Source organism: Sceloporus occidentalis, unplaced genomic scaffold, assembly GCF_023333645.1.
Source record: "Sceloporus occidentalis isolate IW3139 unplaced genomic scaffold, rSceOcc1.0.p SCAF_54, whole genome shotgun sequence".
NCBI lineage: Eukaryota > Metazoa > Chordata > Lepidosauria > Squamata > Phrynosomatidae > Sceloporus > Sceloporus occidentalis.
Window position 1 is genome coordinate 3,739,815 of NW_028317034.1, and position 23,390 is coordinate 3,763,204.

The window sequence follows — 23,390 nt, forward strand, 5'->3', positions numbered from 1 at the left end:
GGTAAACTTACAGAGCTTTTGAGACTGTAATTAATATTTTATTAAGCTTTCAAGTATGCCATATGATCCCGAGTTAATGCATAATTGTCTGACACAATGCCTGTTTTTAGTTTCTGTAAAGTACACGCACATTTAAGAGCCAAAGGTTTATCCAGTGGTGCATCTATATAGTTTAACATGGGCAATAGCGCTGACATTTTTTTTGATCCCCTGCCTTTTAGCCTTACTCGAGATTACCGTGTAAAAGTAGTCCTATCTCCATACACATTAAATAGAAAATATAATTTATGAATTACTGTGTGACCTTGTGAACCATTTTTTTTATTATTATGGATGATGGTTTGGATTGTGAATTATTTTAAAGTGCGAAATCAGTTCTGTTTTGAGCTTTAGGCAAGTAAACTATAATGTTCTATTGGTAGGAAGCTACTCTCCAGCAGGTTTGGCTATGGAGGTTCTCAGGATGCTCTGTGACCGTAAGGAATGTGCCAGTGCTTGTTTGTATACTGGGGCAGTTTTAGATGCCCTGCTGTCCCCAATACGAAAGCTTCTTGATGGTAAAAAGGTTAGTAATTATTTTTGTTTCTGTGCATGTTTACATCTCCTTATGCAAAGCAAATATAACCTTATCCAAATTGTAATCCAGAGTAGCAGATTTGTATTTTTTTGTGATTTAAAAATATTTAATTGTGTCTCGTGGAAAAAAAAATGCTCCTTGAAGCGATAGAGCAAGACGTAAAAGCACAAACAAGACTTACAACCGTTTACTTGTGCAACAAAGGAGAACGCCTAGTGCCTTGGACCCATACACTAAACAACGAAAGAAAAAGCTATTTAAGAAAATATATTTCAGATTGGAGGAACGTTTTTAATCAATACCTGGTGGTGAGCCATGCTAAATTGGATCTTCGTTGATGCATAATGGCTGTAACAAAGTCACTTTAACCTCCTACCATGATTTTTATCGTGGTCTTTTAAACGGTTACGGCCCGACATTTTGTTAACTTATTTATTCTGCAATCTGTAATATAGCTAGTTCAAATCATGTCTCTGATAACCCAAGATATGCCTATATTGGTTATCAAAAAAACAAAATACTGTCTGCGCGTCTCACCCTAATAAAGTTGGCAACAAATATATAAACATAATATAAATGAGAGGTTTTGGTTATATGAATTGGCCAAAGCATAATTAAGCTCACCCGCCACGTCAAGGCACATTCTCAATACGGTGAGATCCTACTCTCACCTCCTACATAGTGGGCACACAAAGCAGTTTATACTGCTACCAAAACCTTATTAATGTGTTGGGGGAGGTGCAATTAAACCTCCTCCCAGTTAACCCCTGGACAGCAAGCTGCAACCAGACTGATGAGGAGCCAACAACCTCAAATATGTGCAAACAGGGAAAAGAAAAAATGTCGGTGCGCTAAGCTAGTCTCAGGCTCAAATAATACAAATGTATAATATGAGGCCTACCAAACAGTGTGAGCATGCTGCAAATACAGTGTGTTGGCTGTACAATGTATACAAAAAACAAAATACTGTCTGCGCTTCTCACCCTAATAAAGTTGGCAACAAATATATAAACATAATATAAATGAGAGGTTTTGGTTATATGAATTGGCCAAAGCATAATTAAGCTCACCCGCCACATCAAGGCACACTCTCAATAGGGTGAGAACCTACTCTCACCTCCTACATAGTGGGCACACAAAGCAGTTTATACCGCTACCAAAACCTTATTAATGTGTGCAATTATGGTTATCATGCATTGCCTAATTAGAAATTAGGATAACCATTCATCGTATAAAATGCTATTAAGAATTACATTGCATGTCGCATAACAAAAAATCCTTCAGATATATTGTTTTCATACTTGTTTCTATACTTTCGTTATCCCATTTTTTTGTTGGCAAATTATCCAGCTTTTACCAATGAAATCAATATAGCTAAATTAGAAACATTCAATAATGAAAGAAAATGGAAGTGTTAAATTTCCACAGACGGCACTGGGACATTTTCCCCTCTCATTTAATGAAATTCATATATTTTCCTCTGTATAGCAGACACATATTCTCAGTACTTTCTCATAGTCCAAAGCCCTTCTACCTTTTAATTGGCATATTACTGAGATAACATTTGCTATATCTTAATATAGATGTATTTGTCTGATGGGCAAATGGTTGTGTTATGAGCAAGCTGTTCTAAAATAATCACTTAGCTGTCTATTGAATGGTTAATTGTGATTTGGTTATGATCATCATTGCTCAGATTTGTTTAAGTGCATGGCATAAAATACAGCTCATAAACTGGAATGGTAAAATTTATAGAAATAATGTCCTTGTGGTTTATAAAGCTTTGATGGCATTATAAAAATCCCGAATACCGGATACTCGAGCTAATATTATTTTTTCAGTAGGTGATAAAGTTATTAATGTGGAAACGCTACATCTGTTTGTTTTGTTTCATGTTATTGGACTTTTAATTTTCTTTTCTTTTTTTAGGTTCATAAAAATTGCGATGAAACAACTTTAATATATATTGCGGACATTTTAGCAAGGATAGCTTCAATCGAAGGTGGATTGTCCTTTCTTCTCTATGGAAGTTCTTCAGAAAGGTATGATAAACAATAGCATACAAGCTATGGATACGATACACATTTATATAAAATACTCCAATGCAAAATAGGAATCTTTGTGGAGATGGCTATGTAAGGAAATCTGTGCAGATTATAATTTAATATATTATCCTATAGTCATTCAAAAATACAGGTACAGTACATGCCAACACCAAAGAAAATGCGAAATCAATATATCTATTTGAATAAAAATGTATTTTTCACATTACATGTGAATATACAAATAAACATATTTTGTCGCCATTATTTCCCAATACATGCCAAAATGAAATATTAAGTAACAAAAAATTTATTATATACAAATAGTTTTATATACAGGTTTTCGTATGAGCATACTGTTCTCAGAGCCATAATTAGGGGTAGGCTCAGGGGGTTAAAGCCATGAGTCCACAAAGAAAAGCTGCGTTTTGGAGATTATTTGGAAAAAAATGCAATGTTTATGAGCTGTTAAATGTATTTGGTGTATCAGTAGTGTATACAGGGCCTGCTAAATTCTGTTGAAGCTATACATGGGATCAAACTCTTCATCGTAAATGAGTCTGGCAACACCCTTATTCATATTATTTCTAAGTATTCTGATGGCCACTGCCCTATGTTACTTATGTCATCAGTAGGTGCCTTTTGCTTCACTTAGTAAAATAGCGAAGAGTAATTTTAAGACTAGTTCTAATTCTAGAAGAAAGACATTATATGCACAAGCAGCGAATGAAATCCCAGCATGTGCAAGTTAAGTCAAGATGTTCAATTCGATGCAATTCCAATATTCGTTTTGACTTAGCAATTCAATACCTGCTGGGCATTTTATATCCTAGTTCAAAGAATAGGGTGATTACAAGTAAAGAAGCTATTTTTCAGTGAGTGAACTTTTCCCCCCAGCATCATAGGTGCGCATACTATTGCTAAGTTTACCAAAAAGCTCCTCCATGAAGACATACATGCGTTATCCGAATCCGACATGCTGCCTGCTCTCAAAGGATCTTTCATCTTCGTCTGCCGTCAGATGTATCATACATGCGAAGGACTGCAGGTCCTGCTCCGTTATCAGCTTCACGAATGCATTGCTGAGGCCTGGAAAAAGGTAATGAACTATTACTATTATTCTGCTCACGCATATTGCGAGAGAATTATTTGTTTATTAAGGCTCTATTTAATAATGTATTTTTACAGCTTTGTGTAATGGTATTATGGTTTAAAAGCTAGGTATAAAACATATTCACCTATGCCAGGCTCAGCTAAATGGTCTTTATTTTATGTACAGTATGTTTTGTAGCCAGATCTATTCCCAACGCCTAGTTCCACTAAAAATATGTTATTGTTTATAAAGTGTGAGCATGCAGTTTAGTAATATGATAGAAGTTATTAAATCGGTTCATGTTATTTTTTGGCTTTTTTTTTTTATCTGTCCTAGTGTGTATTCGTTATCTTCAAGATTGAAAAGACAATTTCAGATTTTCTCTCCGTCTAATATAATTTGTGAAATACTGAAATCAAATATGAACGTGACTCGAATGACTGTTTAACGTTCCATATGTAATGCGCTGGCCGATTTGCTGCTTTATATCAACAACAATAACAGATAAAGTGTGCAAATGAGCTCGAGTACTCCAGACAGTCTAGAGATAATAGAATATGACAGTAATCTCCACATGAAGAAGTGTCATCTTTTAATATTTTTAATATCTGTCTATCTGTGCGTACAAAGAACCTGTCGCTGTCGCGTACCAGAACTGAATGAATTCAAAATTCTATATTGGAGGGTAATTGTTCCAACCCTTTAATTTCAGTACATATACAATACATTATTAGATTCTCCTTCTTTCACTCAGCAGCAAGGTGTAACATATTGACCCCGGGCCCTGCTTCTGGAGCAGCTTATTTAGGCTCCCCGTTTTTATACTAAAAATGTATACATTTCCAAGGTTTTTTTCTCACATCATGTATAGTTTAATTGGGAAAATTTTTAAAATGGGCCTCTGTCAGCAGGCCAACTGGTAAGCTCATTCGAGCTATAGATTCTAAAGGCTTTTACGTTTCCACATTGTGACTTAAAATATATAGATCTCACATTTTTAGTATTTGTTACATTAAGTGTATCTTTGCTATATTTTAAGTTTTTGTTCATGACACTCTTGCAAAGAACCTTGATGTATGGCTTATGTGTTTCAATCTCCGCGGTTTGCTTTGGCAGCCATTACATTTAAAGCCTGATATTTATGGATTCTTAAAAATGAGTCTCTTTAAATTTATGATACATTACAACCCAGGTTACTTACATATTCAGAAAGAAATATTAGGCTTACATTTTTTGTTCAGTGCTTTTGAGTGGAATAGGTAAAAGAAGGATTATTTGATGAAGGTCTATGGTCTTTTGCACAAAATACAGTTCTGCATACAGTAAAGTATATCAACATTGACCGAAACATGGTTTTATTTGCTCTAATAAGCTGTAGACTTGGAGGTTGCTATTGTTGACATTTGTGATGTTTTGGATGACTTTCCCTTCTCAGACACCACACTGAGCAGATGCTTTATAGAACTGTTGTAAAAAAGAAAACCATGCAATACCTTTTGAAAACCTATTACTGATACTAGTAATGAAAAAATGGTGAGCGTTACTCTTATAGAGTAAGCTGCATTTAAGTTTTGGTCATTCACAATCGGAAAGGATTAGAACCACTGGAGGAAATTTAAGAATGCGACAAAATCAAATGGAGAAAAAGAATGAAAGGGGTGGAAGAAGAAACGAGACAGGGGACACTTACATTGTGTAGATGAGTAGCATAAATGGAACATCAATGAAATTTATGAGATTGAGTGCACCTCAATAAACCTAACTACAGTCTCAACTGTAGAGGGACTGAGAAGAACCAGAAGATTGTATTTTCTTCTAGATCAATGAGAGACCTCAAAAACCCTGCCTCGGCCAAAGCATTATTTACAAGCATCTGAAAAAAAATATATATCTTATGATAAAATATAGGCAGCAACCTTCAAAAATAATTTTACACTAAAAGAAAATTATTTTTTTCTTAATTGTGTATAGAATAAGTAACTAAAAAAAGTATCACACAAACATTCAGGTCACCTAGGGCTAAACAAAGAAGTCAAGATTAAAAAGTAAATTAAAATGCCATTTTCACTTTTGTAATTGCTTCAAATTACTCATGGTACAAACCAAGGGTAAAGTACATCCATAAAATTTTATTAAAAATAATAGGCAACAAATGATATTGTAGAAGTCATGGTTCACTTGCTTTGGCAAACCTGAAATACCATACTTGCATCAATAATGGCATGATTCCTATTTTATTTAAAGGAAATGAATAAAGATCATGTGGTGCTTGTTACAGAAGAAAGTATTTTTCGTATCCTTTTCCTTTGTGTAGATCCCTTTTAGAAGGAATATATTCATTAGCTTGAGCTCAGTATTTGGCAGTAAATATTGATGCCCTATAAATAAGTTGGTACGATAAATTATGACATGGCTAATTTGTCCATGTTATAAAAAGAGGCTTTAAATCAGTGAATTGGCCTGGATGTTAAATATTTAATTTACAGTAAAAGATGAATTATTATTTGGCTTAAATGCATCTTGCATAATTAAAGTTCTTTTTTTCTTTGTGGAAAAAAAGTTGAAAATTGGCTTTGTAATGGAACAAAACACCTTCTGAAATTGAAAATATCTGTTCAGCAAAGAACCAAAGAACCAGTGATTTTTATTTAACCCTGTGGGTGCCAAAAACATATACTTTGGTTATCACATTAATACACTGGTTAACATGTTATGCGTCTTTTATTTTAAGTTTTTTAATGCAAAATGAACATAAATTCAACACCTTGATAATTTAGTTTGATTGGGAATCAATACAGAATAAAATTGTTTATCTAGTGCATATATATATATATAATATATATATATATATATAATATATATATATATATATATAATATATATATATAGAACGTGTGTAGTCCAGAAACGTTGGTTTGGCATACAATTTTATTAAAAGTGGAGTTATATAAGTCTTGTGAGTACCCGATCATCTGTTTGTTTGGGGTCCCTTAGCTGATTTCATGGAAAACAAAAAAAAAAAAGTGTCTAGCTGTGCTAACATAATTGCAAAAGTTTATTCTTTTAAGTTTAGGTTAGTCTTTTAAACTTTAACTTGGATTAGCAAACACACCATGCCATTGGATAAATGGACTCTGTATGCCTACGATATTTCATTAAAAATCAACGTTAACAATATCTGCACTATATTTCTGATCTATTTGATGTTAATTTAACGTACTTTTCAAATTTAAACAGTGGTCTGTGTGCGTATATGTGTGTATATGTTTATATGTATGTATGTGTGTAGATATACCACTGTTCAAAAGTTTGGGGTTGCTTTGGGGATCCATTATCAAAGGGATCTAGAACCATGTTTAGCTTAATGGAACATTTTGTTTCTGGGATCTCATTTGGCTGTTCAGAGGTTTGTGTTGATCTGCTCAGGAAAGCTGTGATTTTAACCCCTTCAGTCACAGACAAAAAAAAACGCATCCCAAGACGTCCTGCCTTTCTTGCAGTGGCAGGGACACATCCCTGCTGCTACACGGGAGATCAGGCTGTCGTATAAAAATATATAAAAAGCTAATAATAATTAAAAAAAGAAAAGCTGGGACTTAAGGGGTTACATTGAATTTAACGTTTGTTATGAGTGGTTTCAGAATTATATGTGCTAAACGCTTACTTGTGCTTAAGTGATTGGGGCATGTTAATAGAGAGTAACAATTTAGTACTCATTCTTTTCATTTTAACGTGTATTAACGAGATGGGTCATTGAATCCGAACCGGTGCGTGATAATTATCTATCGATCATTAATGCAGTCTACTGTTCCTGTTCCAAAAAAACAGAAACAATATCAGAAGGGCTAAACTACATGAAGGGGAAGTGAGTGCAGAAGAACTCGGTTTCTGGATACCAGCCCAAAATGCATTGCTAACTCTTTGTCAACCCTCTTTCAGCATAGATTTGAAAAATGGGTAAAAGTATTATTAAACACTCATCTACAGACACCAGACAAGTCAGAAGGCTTGTTTTTTCCCTCAGAAATCTCATGGTGCTGCCACAACCACAATGGATTCTAGGTAGGCGCATGCAAATAAGGTCCCGAGTTTTGTCTAAAGGCTGTCTTGTACAGCGGGCAATTACTTCCAAGGGATCCATGTATAAAGTTGATATAGAGGCAAAAGGTGATCATTGTTGACCTTATTTGCATGTGCCTACCCAGAATCCCTTGTGGTTGTGGCAGCACCATGGGATTTCTGAGGGAAAAAAACAAGCCTTCTGGTGTCTGTAGATGAGTGTTTAATAATGTTTCTACTACCCCTTAATTTCAAGTGGAAGGATTTTCCATCACCTTTACCCACCATAACTTTTGTTATAAAGGTGCCACTTTATTATTTTGTGGTATTTGGATTGTAGAAGGCTTGTGGTCCATCAGTGTATGGAACAAGGCATGCAATCCTAATATAACCTGGGACATCTTTAGATTTAGTGGAGTCTGGGACAAGCCTCCCCAGTAACACCACCCCCACCAAGTCATACCTGTTGGAGAAGGGAAGTATGGTCATTGATTCCTCCATCTCTGTATGCCTCTTAATTCTGGGCTGTGGGATATGTTGTGTTTTGGTGCAAAGACCTCATGTAGAGCTCTTTGCTGGTGGCTGCACATACCCTTGTTGTGCCTTGCAGTTCTCCAGTCCCTCATGGTTGTGAAGGGGACCCAATGGTCTGCTGCTGTGCTGAAAGGTTATCAGTACAAAACACACATTCAGTGTCCTATTCATGATTTCCATCTTGCATGCATAAGCATCCTTATTTTCTGCAGAGCTTTGCATTGCTTAGGATGCTTGCCCAAAACAGATGCCCGTTTTGTCTTGTGTTAAAGATGGCCCTGGATATAAAACTAATTAAGATGACACATGTGATATTGGCAATCTCCCAACTGAACTTCCATTTCAGGGAGATAGTTATGGGGTCATGTGGCTCTAATATAAATTAAGGACTTTTGTAGCTTTTACAAATAATTTTAGTGTGGACCTTGAAAAATCTAGAGAGTGTATATCTTGTACATTTTTAATTGGTTTTCAATGTAATTATTGTAGGGAGGGAACAGACTTGTTCCTATTTATTGATTATACATACTGAAGCATTGTGGTCTTTTTACCCTATCAATCAGTCAGCAGGATAATTTTATATGCTCTCCTTTAGTTGTTTATATCATATATATTTTTATATATTGTTTATACTGCCTATAATCCCTGCATTTGTTATATCTGTGTTTTTTTCAAATGAGATTTCAATGGATGGTAAGCATTGTTTGTCCTGGAGCTTTTTCTATATGCATTAAAGGTACTTGATGATGGCGAAGCATTTCAATGACTCCCACAGTGATAAAAGAAATTGGTTATTTTTGATGATATCCCATAACCGAATAGATTAAAGCAAAGTAAATGGTTTTAACGAATAGGTCAGTAGAGCTGCTTAATTAAAATTTGCTAAGCTCCAAGGGTGTGTTTAAACAGACAAAGAGAAGTGAGCTTGTGGTATTATCTGGACCTCATAGTTCTTTGTAAAATAATTATGCAAAGTAGGCTCCCTGAAATCACTTTATTGAATTACAACCAATTAATTGTTTCTTGAGCTCAAGTCAGAGTCAATTCAGCTCTACTTTTGTTGACTCATTTGAATGAAACCTTTTTTATCTTAGATTTGTGTGTGTGAATGGTTGTTAATTAAAACACGTGCATACAAATATTTTTTGTTCGATATGTGTTCATATTTTCAGTTTAAAGGTACGGTCCCACCTACTCTATTCAGTGTTACAACTGAACGTAGCATTAGAAATATCATTTATAGCACTGCTGAATGCCATGACCCACAATTCTTTAATCATGTAAATTCTGAAGTTTTGTCAGAAACACTTAATTGTCATCTGAAATAAAAGTTCTTTGCATTTTATGTTGTTTTTATGTGGTTAACCCTTCAGAGAGAAGAATAAAATGGCAGGAGTTATCATGAGTGTGGTAACTGCCTTGCTTCACTATTCATTATGAAGGGCAAACGTTGGCATGTTTCTCCAGCCAGTATAATGTATAATCCCAGACGCCACTATTATTATTAGCGGTAGGGTTTACTGATATTGTAATACAAGCCAAATTTTATATCAATAAGAAAGTGACAGATAAGTGGAAACTCTCTCAGACGAACTGATATAGGTTCATATAGTAGGGAATGTAAACATGCATAAGATGGCAAATGGCTATCCTAAGAGACTAAACATCACATAAGGTATTCTAGGAAAAATAGGGAGACTAGCTAGGCCAATTGGTTCTTTTTTTTTTCTACGATCGGATTCTTTGTTTCCGTGTATTGGGGTTTATGTCCATGTGTGTAGGTTGTGTGTATGAAGTAAAGAAACGGTGACAATATGTAACAATATATAACGTGTGCTTAGAAAAAGACATACACAATCAATATGACACACATACATCTGAGACAGAGTTGGACTCCATCGTCCTTATCTGTGAATCAAAATGTCATACACGAGAACATACACAGGTTATGTATAAAATTGTTGAAACAAAATATGAGATCTTGGCGTAATAATACGGAGATGGTTAGTAAGTGAAACTTGGGAGCATTTCATTTGTGGCGCGGATGGGGAGAGAGTGCTAGTACGAGTTAAGAGGTGAAAGGTTATGTTTAATGTTATCAGTACAAAACACACATTCTGTATATCTCTGTCTTATTCATGATTTCCATCTTGCATGCATAAGCATTCTTACTATTGCATTGCGTTAATCATTTTTTTTGTAAACAGCCAACATTTTCTGCAGAGCTTTACATTGCTTGGGATGCTTGCTTACTATCAAACCTTAGTCAGTATAGCTGGTTATGTTATTTCTTCAATGGGGTACAAATGAAGCCAAGACATAAGTCCAGTGATCAAACAATTTTACATTCATACAATATTGTTACACATGTGTTTTCTCTTTTTTTTTGTACAGACGATTGTAGTGTCCGAGAGAACCCCAACGCCTGTGGCCGGAGGCGCTTCCCTTGCGTCTGGATGTCAGGAAGCACAGGGGGCGTAAGTCATCCTCTTGTAATGTACTCCATAGTTATATTATGTGTAAATTGAGTCACTTCAGAAAATGGATATAGTCACATAAGGTTCCATGACCTCAGTGGTCTCTTCTTCTTTTTTTATCTGTTGGCCCAGTAAGAAGTTCACCTTCAACTAAAGACTCCATCTTCTCTTCAAAAAAATACAGATATATCTATGTATAAATGCAATACATATTTTATATTTTATGCCAGCAACGTGGAAATAGCTCACAATAAGGGCAGAATATAGTACATGTAGTAGCAAGATATATTTTAAAACAAAAACACAGAAATGTTCAGTTAATACATTTCTGATTAATATGTTCAGTGTGCTTTTACAAACACATTTTTCATATCATAATGATATTTGTTTAGCCGTGCTTAATGATAATGGGGTTTGCTTTAGTGTTTGCTTTATTTCATGGATGGTTTTGTATAAACTGTCTTTAAGTGTAATGTAGTCTAATTTAAGAAATATAGATTCAGCTATGAAGCCGAAAAATATTGGAGTAAAATCTTGATTGACCTGTATATTATATACACAGTATTTACTCGATTATAAGACAAGGTTTTTTCAGAGCAAATGTTCTGAAAAATACCCCTCGACTTATATTCAAGGTCATCTTAGAATCAGACCTCAAATAGAGGTCTCACTATAAGACTAAGATCCAGGCAAAACAGAATGCCACTCCACCCACCTAGAGGTTAAATTACCAGACTGAAGGTCTCTAGACTGAGACTAGCTGGATGGACACTTCAGTTGACCATAGAAATGAAAAATTATTTGTAACAGCGACATAACCATAAAATGAGTGGGGAATTAGGACAAAATTGTAGGGATTTGGCAAGATTGAACCCCTCCATTTTCATCCAGGTTCCGACCACATGAACTCTGATTAGTGAGAAATTAGAGGGGAGAAGATGGTGAGCTTCTAGGTATTGACACAGCTAGTGGCTCTTGTATGGCATACATAACTACATCTGGAAGACCATCACAGATTTCACTCAACAGCCACAAGTGTCTTTGATTGTACATGTATTATAACAATGATGGTCTATGCTGCTCACAACAAAAGTAGGTGCAAATCTGGTTACTGTGGCTTCACTTTTACCACTTTTTTACCATTCCTCCTCTCTGGCAACCCCTGGACGTCTGTGCGATGCACACAGGCAACCTCCGCTGCTGCTGGCTCTTCCTCTGGGGCTTCTATGACGAAGTGATGGCATGATGTGACCTTCCGGTGCTCAGTCATAGAAGCCCCGGGTAGCAACTGAGGTTGTCTGGGCGCATTGCACTGCCCCCACCTGACACCACTGAGTCTGAAGCACAGGGGACAAGTCCAGGGATGCATGGTAAGTTGGGGGGCATATAGGAGGGCATAAGGCATATCAGGGGGGCAGATTGGCAAATATGGGGGAATAAGGCATATCTGGGGGGCAGAGTGGTAAATAAGGTGGTATAAGGCATAACAGGAGGCAGAGTGGCATATAAGGGGTATAATGCATATCTGGGTGACAGAGTGGCATATAGGGCTATATAAGGCATATCTGGGGGGCAGAGTGGCATATCAGCGAAGCAGAGTGACATATAGGGGGGTATAAGGCACATGTGGGGGGAAGAGCAGCAAGCCGTGAGGCATATAACTGGGGGTCAGGTTGGCAAATAAAGGAAATAAAAACTTCTCAATCATAGTTTTTATTAAATATGAAAAAATAGTTTACATGTGAATTAATATTTACTAATACACCATTTTTCTTATAGGGTAGTCTTATATTCCAGCTTCCCCCCCCCCAAATTAGAAAATATGTATGTACCGTATTTGCTCGATTATAAGACGAGGTTTTTTTCAGAGCAAATGCTCTGAAAAATACCCCTCGTCTTCTAATCAGACCTCAAATAGAGGTCTGATTATGAGACTAAGATCCAGTTCCCCCGCACCGCTGCAGGGGACCTGGATCCTCCTGTCTCCCCCCCCATTTAACACCCCCCCCCACACACACTTACCGGTGCTACCTGCTGTATACCGGGGCAGCGGGTTGACGTCCACGCGATCCGCGTAGACAACGTCCGCTGCAGCCGGAAGGAGGTGTGGCTAGCAGCGGGGGTTGTCTGCGTCCGTCGCGCATACCTTCCCCGACTGTCAGAGATCAGAGTTCCCCACACCGGTGCGGGAAACTCTGATCTCTGACAGCCGGGGAAGGTATGCGCGACGGACGCAGACAAACCCCCGCTGCCAAGGCAATACAGCAGGAAATTGGAAGCACCGGTAAGTGTGTGTGTGTTAAATGGGGGCATAGGGCATTTCTGGAATGCCTTATACCCCTATATGCCACTCTGGCACTTAGGGGGTTAAAAGGCATTTCAGGAGGCAGAGTGGTGTTAAGGGGGCATTTAATAGAGCACTCTGCCTCCTGAAATGCCTTATACCTCCCTATATGCCACTCTGCCCCATAATATGCCTTTTAACCCCCTAAATGCCAGAGTGGCATATAGGGGTATAAGGCATTTCTGCAGGCAGAGTGCTCTATACAATGCCTTTTAACTCCCTTAATGCCACTCTGCCTCCTGGAATGCCTTATACCTCCCTATATGCCACTCTGCCCCATAATATGCATTTTAACCCCCTAAATGCCAGAATGGGATATAGGGGTATAAGGCATTTCTGGAGGCAGAGTGGTACATAGGGGGTCAAAAGGCATACCATGGTGCACAGTGGCATATAGAGGGTTAAAAGGCATATCATGGGCCACAGTGCCATATTGGTGTGGCAAGCCTGGGGGCAGATGTGCGTAACTGGGGGACAGGTTGGAAAATACAAGGAAATAAGAAAAAAAAAAAAAATTTTCTCAATCATAGCTTTTATTAAAAAAAATAGTTTAGATGAATTAACATTTACTGGTAAAACTTTTTTCCTTTAGGGTCGTCTTATATTCAGGCTTTTTCTTTTTTTTTCCTAAGTTAATATTCAAATTTTGGGGGGTCGTCTTATAATCAGGGTCGTCTTATAATCGAGCAAATACAGTATGTATGTATATGTATGTGTATATATGTATATATATATATATATATATGTGGTAAAAAAGTGGTAAAAGTGAAGCCACAGTAACCAGATTTGCACCTACTTTTGTTGTGAGCAGCATAGACCATCATTGTTATAATACATGTACAATCAAAGACACTTGTGGCTGTTGAGTGAAATCTGTGATGGTCTTCCAGATGTAGTTATGTATGCCATACAAGAGCCACTAGCTGTGTCAATACCTAGAAGCTCACCATCTTCTCCCCTCTAATTTCTCACTAATCAGAGTTCATGTGGCCGGAACTTGGATCAAAATTGAGGGGTTCAATCTTGCCAAATCCCTACAATTTTGTCCTAATTCCCCACTCATTTTATGGTTATGTTGCTGTTACAAATAATTTTCCATTTCTATGGTCAACTGAAGTGTCCATCCAGCTAGTCTCAGTCTAGAGACCTTCAGTCTGGTAATTTAACCTCTAGGTGGGTGGAGTGGTATTCTGTTTTGCCTATTTACCATTCAGTTCCACAAACCTTTCTTTTAGCTGTTTAATTAGTGTTTTATGCCTCAGTATTACTCAAACAAAATCATACATCCAAAACATTACATTTAGTATAATGATGGCTTACAACAATAATTACAAAAACAATAATTCTGTACTCGCTGACCTACTCTATAGTCACTCTATGTATGACCCACCACTTTTAAGATGTTCTACTCAACCAAAGTGTTTTGATTTCACTTAATTATTTGGTAGTTCTATTTTTCCATTACACTTCTTTTACATCCTTCTACTAACCAGTGTCTAGACTCCTTATGTGGCATCATTGCAAGGAAACATAGCTTTAAAAAATAAAAAAAAATTATATATATATATATATATATATATATATATATATATATATATATATACACTTTGGTGCAGTTAATTCTTGCTGTGGTCACTTTTGAATATGGTGATTGCAGTACATAAACAGCTGTTTCTTATGTCATGTTATGTACATTATTTTAGCGCAACATATATATAATGGCTCTTTTTGGTTCATTATTTGAAACATTATTGTATATATATATAGTAGTGTATTAAAAAAAAGAAATCCTCACAAAAATGACTGTAAAAAGAATTAAAAAAAAACTAATTAGCTAGAAGATTGCGCTTTCAGGGTTAGCATAGAGATATTTAGATGGAAATTACAGCGTGCCTAGATAAGACAGGAAATTACTTTTCTGGCACTGTAGAAATGTTGATGTTATAAATATCTAATTTAAACCTGCGAAGAAAATGCTAATAGTAATCACAGCGTTGGGGAAATTACTCTTGTCTTACTTGGCAAACATAACAAGTATTAAGAAGGCTCAGCAATATAGATTATATACTGAACATGAATATGAAATGCATTTTACCCTGACAGCGCAACTACTCAACAGGCATAATATTATTTGTTTACTTGTTGGTGCTGTTTAAAAGCAAAAACAAAAATTGCAAAAAGTATAGCCTTTATCATGTTAGAGTAAATGTTTTCGCATTCTGCAGTTTAGACAAAATAATTACATTTAAGCATTCAGTCCCAAAAGGTTGGGTGCAAAAGAATGAAACCCTTCTCACCTGTACTTAGGCAAAGGACTGATCCCTTGCATTCCTCATTATATGTTAATTTAATAACTTCATGAACATACGGTGATTCCTCCTGTCTGATCAGTGTCGCGGATAACGGGTATTTTGATATTGCAATTCTCTGGCTCAATATAACGTCATTATTTTACAAAAGAATAAATGGGAATGTATCGATTGATATAGTGCTGTTGTATTCCGCAGTGATGTACGATGGGCTGTTGGCTTTGCTATAACATCTCAGGTGTTTAAAGCACCCGTGCACATTATACCAGCATAATTTAGATCTAATTGCAGAAGCACTTTATAGAGTGGTGTTATGTTGTACCCTGTGTATAATACAGCCCAACTTCCTAAGCGCCTTAAAATTGGAACACAGCAGTGATGGTTGCTGATAAAAGGCCTCTGTAAGCCTAAGGAGATATCCCATTAAAAAATAATCCATTTCCAGCTACAGTAGTTATTTAGAACATTAACGTCTACACTGTGTTTCCGATCCATTTCCTATTATTTTAATGGACAAAATTTGCTTGTTTTTCCCAAAAATAAGGCCATTTCTATGTGACCTCAAACCTTTCAACCATAGTGCTTGTTCTTGCTCTCAGTTTTATTGGAAATGAATGTCTTCTGGTTTCGTGCCACACGGTTCAGTGGCAAACTACAGGCTTACTGATACGTCATTAAACATCATCGAAGTTCCCCTGAACACTTTTAGAAGTGCTGGCAAGCGGTCAGAACCGATCTGCTGAGAAATAATGGTGCTGGATGGATGAAAAGCAGATATTTATGTGACAGAAGCAATGTAATGAATTTTATTTTTGGGGGGAAGAAATAACTGGTAGCAAAAAAAGTGCATTTAAATGCTTATAGATTTTCTGAGTTAAAACTTAAATTTTACCATATTTTTTAAACATTCAATTATGCATTACATTAGCTGCCTCAAATTGTGTTTGTGTGCAATTCATTAATGCTTGTTGTGTAATATAGGTGTAGGGGGGCATAAAGAAGCACATATCTTAGATGTGTTTAGTAGTAAAATTGACCAATAAGACACTTATTCTGTACAATATGTCAGTAAACAAGTATATAATGCTGAGACACTCCAATAAGATATAAGTTAACAAATCTGTTTACAGCTTACCAAAGTAAAAGAAGAATATAGGTGAATTCTTGTATTAAAGTGGATCTGTCATCTGAACAAAAAAAGTATGGCTCACAAGATCCACCGTGCTGCCAAATTGGGTAAAGTCACTAGCAAATGTGTATACCGTATATAAAAAGTTATACTGGCTGGTTCCTGGGGATGTATGCCGTATGGGTGCCTGGGTACCCCACATGCATACATTACCACCCAGACTGTTTGACCCCAGTGTGCTTTAAGAGCAATGGTATGCACAGATTGAGCTGATTGTCGGTACGCATTTATTTTTATAAAATAAATAAATATACATTTTATATATGAAAATATTCAGATATAACATTCTCCAATACACATCCTAGCCAGTTGGCTAGTACAAAGAATTGGTTAAATGTTGCCCCCTACAAAGTGTCTCATCAAAGTAGAAAATGGATTTTACAGTCTGTAATTTTACAGACATTTTTTTTTGTGAGCCTCAAGCTGAAAACTTGTCTCTAAAGCTATGAATCAAACCACAAATTTTAATGCATTTTCATAAGAAGCAGAATACATTAACAAGACCTAATTACAGATCTAAAATCATGATTATATAAAAAGGAAATATTACTATACGTAGAAGTTGAAATAATTGGTAAATGAGCAAGCAGTCTTTGTTTTTCTATTTTTTTTATATATATAATACTAGTTTTCAGATTGCTGATAGTGTATAAAGTCAAGCACACAACCATACAAGCCCAGTAGTCAGCGTAATGCCCCGTACTGCAGAGCTTTGAGACTTTTTGCATGGGTACCGGTTTCTTGTATTAGAATGACTGTGCCCCTTTGCAAGGTCTGTACGCCTGGGCAATTTGCTTAGATCTGACTTTTTTACTCGGACTACCTAATGTGAACGTTTAACTATCAAATAATTATAAGTTTTAAAAAAACCTCCAAATTCTAATTTGGTGTTCTATCATTGTGTTATTGAAAAAATGTTGCTTCTCCAGGTTCTATGATATTTATTCTGAATAATGCTGCTAGGGTGGATATTTTTGGCCATAGGATCTATTCAAGACGGGCAATGTCTTTTAAGAAGTTGGAGATTTTTACTCCGTAGTATCACTATGCATTATCAAGGACAAATCTCAGTGAGCTTCTTCTAGAAGTTCTGAGTTGGCCCTGTTCAGTGTATAGTTTCATAAAACACGACTCTGATTTATCTATACATCATAGAGGGCCAGCTCAGCCCTTCCTGCTCACTGGGGTTCGCTCTTCATTGCATAGTGATATCAAGCAACTGAAATGTTAAACGCATATCCAAAGTCCCTCTTTACTGAATAGACATAACATGTCTCAAACCCTTCTTTATCAAAAAATACACATGATTAATAAGAGATTTTGAGAGCTAAAAAGTTATATTTTAGAAAATGCTGTGTTAGGTCTTTATGTTTTTTTCATTTTATTTTTTGTCATTTATTTTAGTTTTAAACCCACAACTGTAGACAGGCAGGGGTAACAGGTTAGAGGATACAGAGATGACACTTTCACTAAATGGGTGAAATTGCAGTCATAGTTCATTACCCAAATCAAAATACATGCATAATAACAAGCTAAAAGAATAATGAAACGTATTATGCTTACACCCCCTTCTTGCACTAAGGGACTCCTTCACAGTATGAGACGTGCTGCAGGGCTGCACGCCATGCACCATCCACTCATCCATTGTAGAGTCTCGTCATTGCTGGAGGGTCCGACCTTTATATCTTTTAGTAATACATGAAAGTCTATGTAATTATCTGTCTGCATGCTCAGAAATCTTGTACTGAACTTAAAAACCAGGATCATCATGCTGTACTCCTGTCAACATTCCAGGTTCGAGGACATGTTCAGTTGTGTTCTGCTCCACTAGAACGTTCTATGTGATATTTTGTTTGGTGTTATTTTAAAGTTCCTGTTGTACAATTTATGCAAATTTTAAACCCCTTCCTGAACAATTAACCCTTTCACCAGCATTCCTTAATCACACTATTGCATCACAATTCTTATCCAGGCTTTCTCAGATTTGAATCCCCAGTCTGAGTCTCAAGAGCTACCTAGTCTCAAGAGATATCTCTGAGATATCTATTAGCTAGAGGGTCTGGACATGTAAATTCAAGTTTGAGAAATAGCCATAATATTGGCATTTTTGTGTTTCATTAATAAAAATGCAGATTTTTAATCACATTAAATTGAAAATGTGATTGTTTTTTCTCTTTTGTGTTGATTATGAAATAAACCTGACTATATTCCTTTAGAATGATATGGGAAGAAACTCTACTGGACAACCTGTTAAATTTTGCTGCTACCCCCAAAGGACTACTACTACTTCAACAAACTGGTGCAATCAATGAATGTGTGACATACATGTTTAGCCGGTTTACAAAAAAACTCCAGGTGAGGAGTCAAGTATGACAATCCAATATCTAAAAAGAATAAAAAAATGTATATAGATCATAAATGTTATGTGGTAGATTAAGCACTTGTAATCTAAAACAAAACTCATGCATAACGGGCTGGGTTTAGCATTAGTGTATACAATAATGGAGCAACAGGGAGTATCCACCAGCAACACTTCCCTCCTACCTGAAGTCCCTACACAGGTCCCACATCCTCTGTTCTGGGCTCAGCCTCTGTAGGACCTGTATCACAGGGAAGGAGTTCCACATAGGCTGTGACAGCCTCCACAGTGTGAATGGGTTACAAGTTCTTTGATCATCACATCTGGCCCATTAAATAAGCAGATATCAAGGGAGCATTATAGCCCAGCAGAGGAAAAATATATCCTTGATAATATGGGGCAAAGGTTCTGCTTCTCTCTGGCCACCCAAGCCCTAGTGCTACTTGGTGAAGCCGGAGTACTGGCCAATATGATAGTCTTTACTTTGACTTTATGTTCCTGGATCCAAGCTCTGGGTATACTTAGCTTTTTTCTAAAGCAGTACTGAAACTCCTGCACTCGCCAAATCTTGTATCAGAATGTTTTTCTGTGAAACATTCTGCGTGTCAGTAAAACAAAAATTGGGCATGACTACTCCTTTAAAGAGACAAGATGTAAAATCAGATGCTTAATATGAGGCTCGCATTTTGTGTGGTTCAGCACAGTATAGTCAACATAATTCTCAAACTAGCAAAACATGCTACTCATTCATGATGTAGTAGGCCTAGCAGGTGCATCCAGCCAAGCATTTTATTTCTGTTTGTTTCAGAAAAGGAGAACTCACAAAGCATAAGCATTTATCTGTGTCATTTACAAATGGATTTGAGTACATTTTGTTAGCACTTTCAGATTTAAGTGGCTGTAAATCTGTTTTCGTCATGGGAATTTTACAGTTTATATCTAAAGAGGTTTTCATAATACTTTTGATCGCAGGTGAGCAGATGTGAGAAATTTGGATATGGTGTGATGGTTACACAAGTAGCAGCCACAGCTCCGGGAGCATTAGCTTTGCAAAGATCAGGTAAATAGCAATGCATTAGGGGAAATGTTAGTCCATTCACAGACTGAAAATTCTATTATGTGTGTTAGAAGTCAAATTCTTCCACAGCCCTAACCAGAGGAGAGCTGGCAAGATTGGGCAGAAAGAACATGTTTAAAGAGAATTATTACCAGTTTATATTCTTTATATTTTATATGTGTTTTAGACTTTGTCTTATTGATCAATTATTGTTTTGAATTAAAGCAATGTGTTTCAAGGTTTGGAAGTTTTTGCATTTTTTTAGTAGGTGAAGCTGACATTAGTCCTTGTGCACTTAAACTGCATATCATTGCTTTGAACTATTACACAACCGATAATCATTAAGAATCCAACCTTAATCAATCCTTGGTCATGTTTTAGATTCAGGATAATTTTAGCAGCCCTCTCCTGAACTCTCTCCAATATGTCCATTTTCTTCTGGAGATAGGGTCTCAAGATCTGTAAAGTCGCAGAACCACCTCTCTCTCTCTCTCTCTCTCTCTCTCTCTCTCTCTGCTATTAGTGCCTCTACCTTAAAAATCCAGGACACCACTTGTCTTATATGATGCTTTATTGCATTGCCTGCTCAACTTCTACCTAAATTCCCAAAAATAATTATTCCCAAGAACAGTGTCCAAATCCTTTATTCTGCCTTTGGATTTTTATTTCCCAAGTGCATTGTCTTACATTTATTAGCATTAAACTGCCGGCTTCCACAATCTTAACCATTCTTCTAATTTACTTAAATCACTTGCCATTTGGCTTGTTCCACCAGTAAAGTCTAGTTTATTCACTAAAGGGAGAGTTGGTAGAGTGATGGATTCAACACCTTGACTTTAATATAATTTATAAGGTCCAATCCAAGTAAGCTTTTGCTGCAGGAAGAGTTTGAATGGCCCTGTGTAATATGTTGTTAAATCAGTGAGATTTATTGTATGTCTCCTCACGTTATGCATTATACAGAGCCAGCTCAGCCCTTCCAGCTGGATAAACATAACAGCGTAGGCCCATCATAATGAATACTAATGTGAAGGAGTTGGATACACTTCTAACAACTTTTTCTTTATTTGAACAGAACCTTTATCTAATTCTGTGTCTTATGTGTTTGTCTTTGAACCCAGTTTTACTCTTTGTGTCTCTTTTTTCACAAAAGCTTCACATTGTCAATGTTTTGTTTTATTAAAAAAATAAAAATAAAAAAGTAACTGGGCATCTAAAGGAATAGCCTGCTTTCATAAACATTTTGTGTATAAAATAAAAATAAAAAAAATAATAATCCTGTGTAAACTCTTGAGGACTTGTTCTCTGTAGGCTTCATCCAGGCCCTACTCACTGATTTGTGGGCATTTTTGGAATGTGGGAGAGATGATGTCAGAGTTATTCATCCAAAGCCTACTCCAGTAGACCCCATAGACAGAAGCTGTCAAAAGGTAAGCAGGGATTTCTGTGAATGTGAAAAGACTGAGAACCAACATATCCATGCTGTTAAAGAGGAAGTCCCTTGGAAGAAGCATAAAATACAGTTCTGTATACAGTAATGTAGACTAGCATTGACAAATCCATGGTTTTATTTAATTTTGCTCCAATAAGCTGTCATACAGTGACACACACAACATTCTAATACACACGTACACACGCTCAAGCACCGTACATTTAAACATACACATACTATCCAACATCATATGCTAACACACTGATTCAAAGACTTAATAAGGCACCCGCCCTATTTGAGCCATACACTTTTATTAGTTTATTGTCTACCACAGGCAGTATAATAAGAAGTGGGGGTGTTTGTCTACTAGATTGGCCATCTAGAATCTCCACAAATGCTTCTTTCACCATGCCACAGCTAAATGCCCACCAAGAGATGCATTCAGCCTAATGCATCTCCCTGCACTTCATGCACCTACCTCCAGTCAGCTCCAGCACTATTTAAACTATTTAAACATTTATTTATGCACAGATTTTCTTTGTTATGATTATATATATATATATATATATATATATATATATAGACATTATTTTTCTGAAATATGTCAAATATTTGCTTTCGTGCAGCCTTTCTTATCGTTGGTGAATGTATTGTCATCATACCCAGCCGTGTGTGAACTGTTAGGAGGTCAAGATTTGCCATCAAAAGATGAATATTCATTGCGTGAAGTTCCCACATCTTTTGCTGTAAGTTCCTGACAACACATTACATTCTCTATCTAGTAGGCTATTTAGAAAACCTTAGCAGAATTGTAATTTTCTCTCATCTTTTCTGGTTTTCACATAAATACAGAAATCTTAAGAACCTATTTTGGCTTCTAAGGTAAACGTAGAAGTACTTGCTTTTGTCTCGCATAAGTGCTCCTGGTAAAAATTATGGATGAGGCACATTTTCACAATCTTAAAAAAAAATATATATGGGGAAGTTTTGAGCATTTTGCAGTACTGGGAATGATGGTTCTATTGCAGAATTAAGCTGCAACTATTTTAAATTCAGAAGTGAAAGTGGACAGCAGCCTTTAAAAATTGTGTAAGGTAGTATGACTTTTGGCAGAAAAAGAATATAGTCAGCGGTCATTACCCTTGTCAAGAATTATTAAATATAAGTCATGGATAATTCCTTTTTCTCCAGCCCTCTTTTCTAAGCAGAAACATTATAGTATGTCTAGGGTTACCAAGTTCAAAAAGAAAAAGAACTGAACTCAACACCAATGCATCCCAGTCATGGTGCCATGCCCCCACCCATCAGTTAGGCCCATTGCTTAAAAGCCATCAAAGTCACAAAGGTCTGGCACTCTGGTACTGAAGACCTTAAATACAAGGTTAACTACCCACATAGATTTTGCACTCCATCATACACGTGTGAAAGTTTTACAGTCCAGCACTAAAAAGGTGAACTACACATATGGAGGTTTTGCACTCCGCCATTGAAGAGGTTAAATCTTGTATCTGTATGCTGATAGAAAGGGAGCATGTCTGCTCCCTGCATTTTCTTTATCTCAAATGTAGAAATGCAGTGGGAAAAAAACGTGCTTTTAACTTCAGTTTTTAGATAGAAAAAAACCCAAAACACTACAGCACTTTTAAAACAGGCTCATCAGAAAAAACTAAAAAAAAAATAAGAAAAACTAAAACCATTAAAAATTATTTCGTGTTGTGTAGGATAATGGTAACTCAGCTGTCTTTAGTATTCTCTTGGTCTGAATACTAGGGTTATTTTAATGTTTGCATACTGTTAGCGTTCTGTTAACCCCTTAAGGACAATGGGCGGTCCCTAAACCCATTGAAAACAATGTATTTTGAGCCCGTACATGTACGGACTTTGTCATTAAGGGGTTAAAAACTAGCCTTGTTTGTTT

General features: G+C 36.4%; 1 protein-coding gene across 1 annotated transcript in view; it reads left to right on the plus strand.

Moving 5' to 3' along the window:
- LOC149288041 (protein broad-minded-like) overlaps positions 1-23,390 on the plus strand; it is a 121,788-nt gene that overhangs the window by 32,828 nt on the left and 65,570 nt on the right. The window contains exons 14-21 of the mRNA XM_089492173.1: positions 423-565; positions 2,507-2,619; positions 3,517-3,718; positions 10,700-10,782; positions 18,841-18,979; positions 19,956-20,043; positions 21,352-21,470; positions 22,099-22,218. Coding sequence (XP_089348299.1) covers positions 423-565; positions 2,507-2,619; positions 3,517-3,718; positions 10,700-10,782; positions 18,841-18,979; positions 19,956-20,043; positions 21,352-21,470; positions 22,099-22,218 — 1,007 coding nt within the window. The remainder of the gene's footprint in view (positions 1-422; positions 566-2,506; positions 2,620-3,516; positions 3,719-10,699; positions 10,783-18,840; positions 18,980-19,955; positions 20,044-21,351; positions 21,471-22,098; positions 22,219-23,390) is intronic.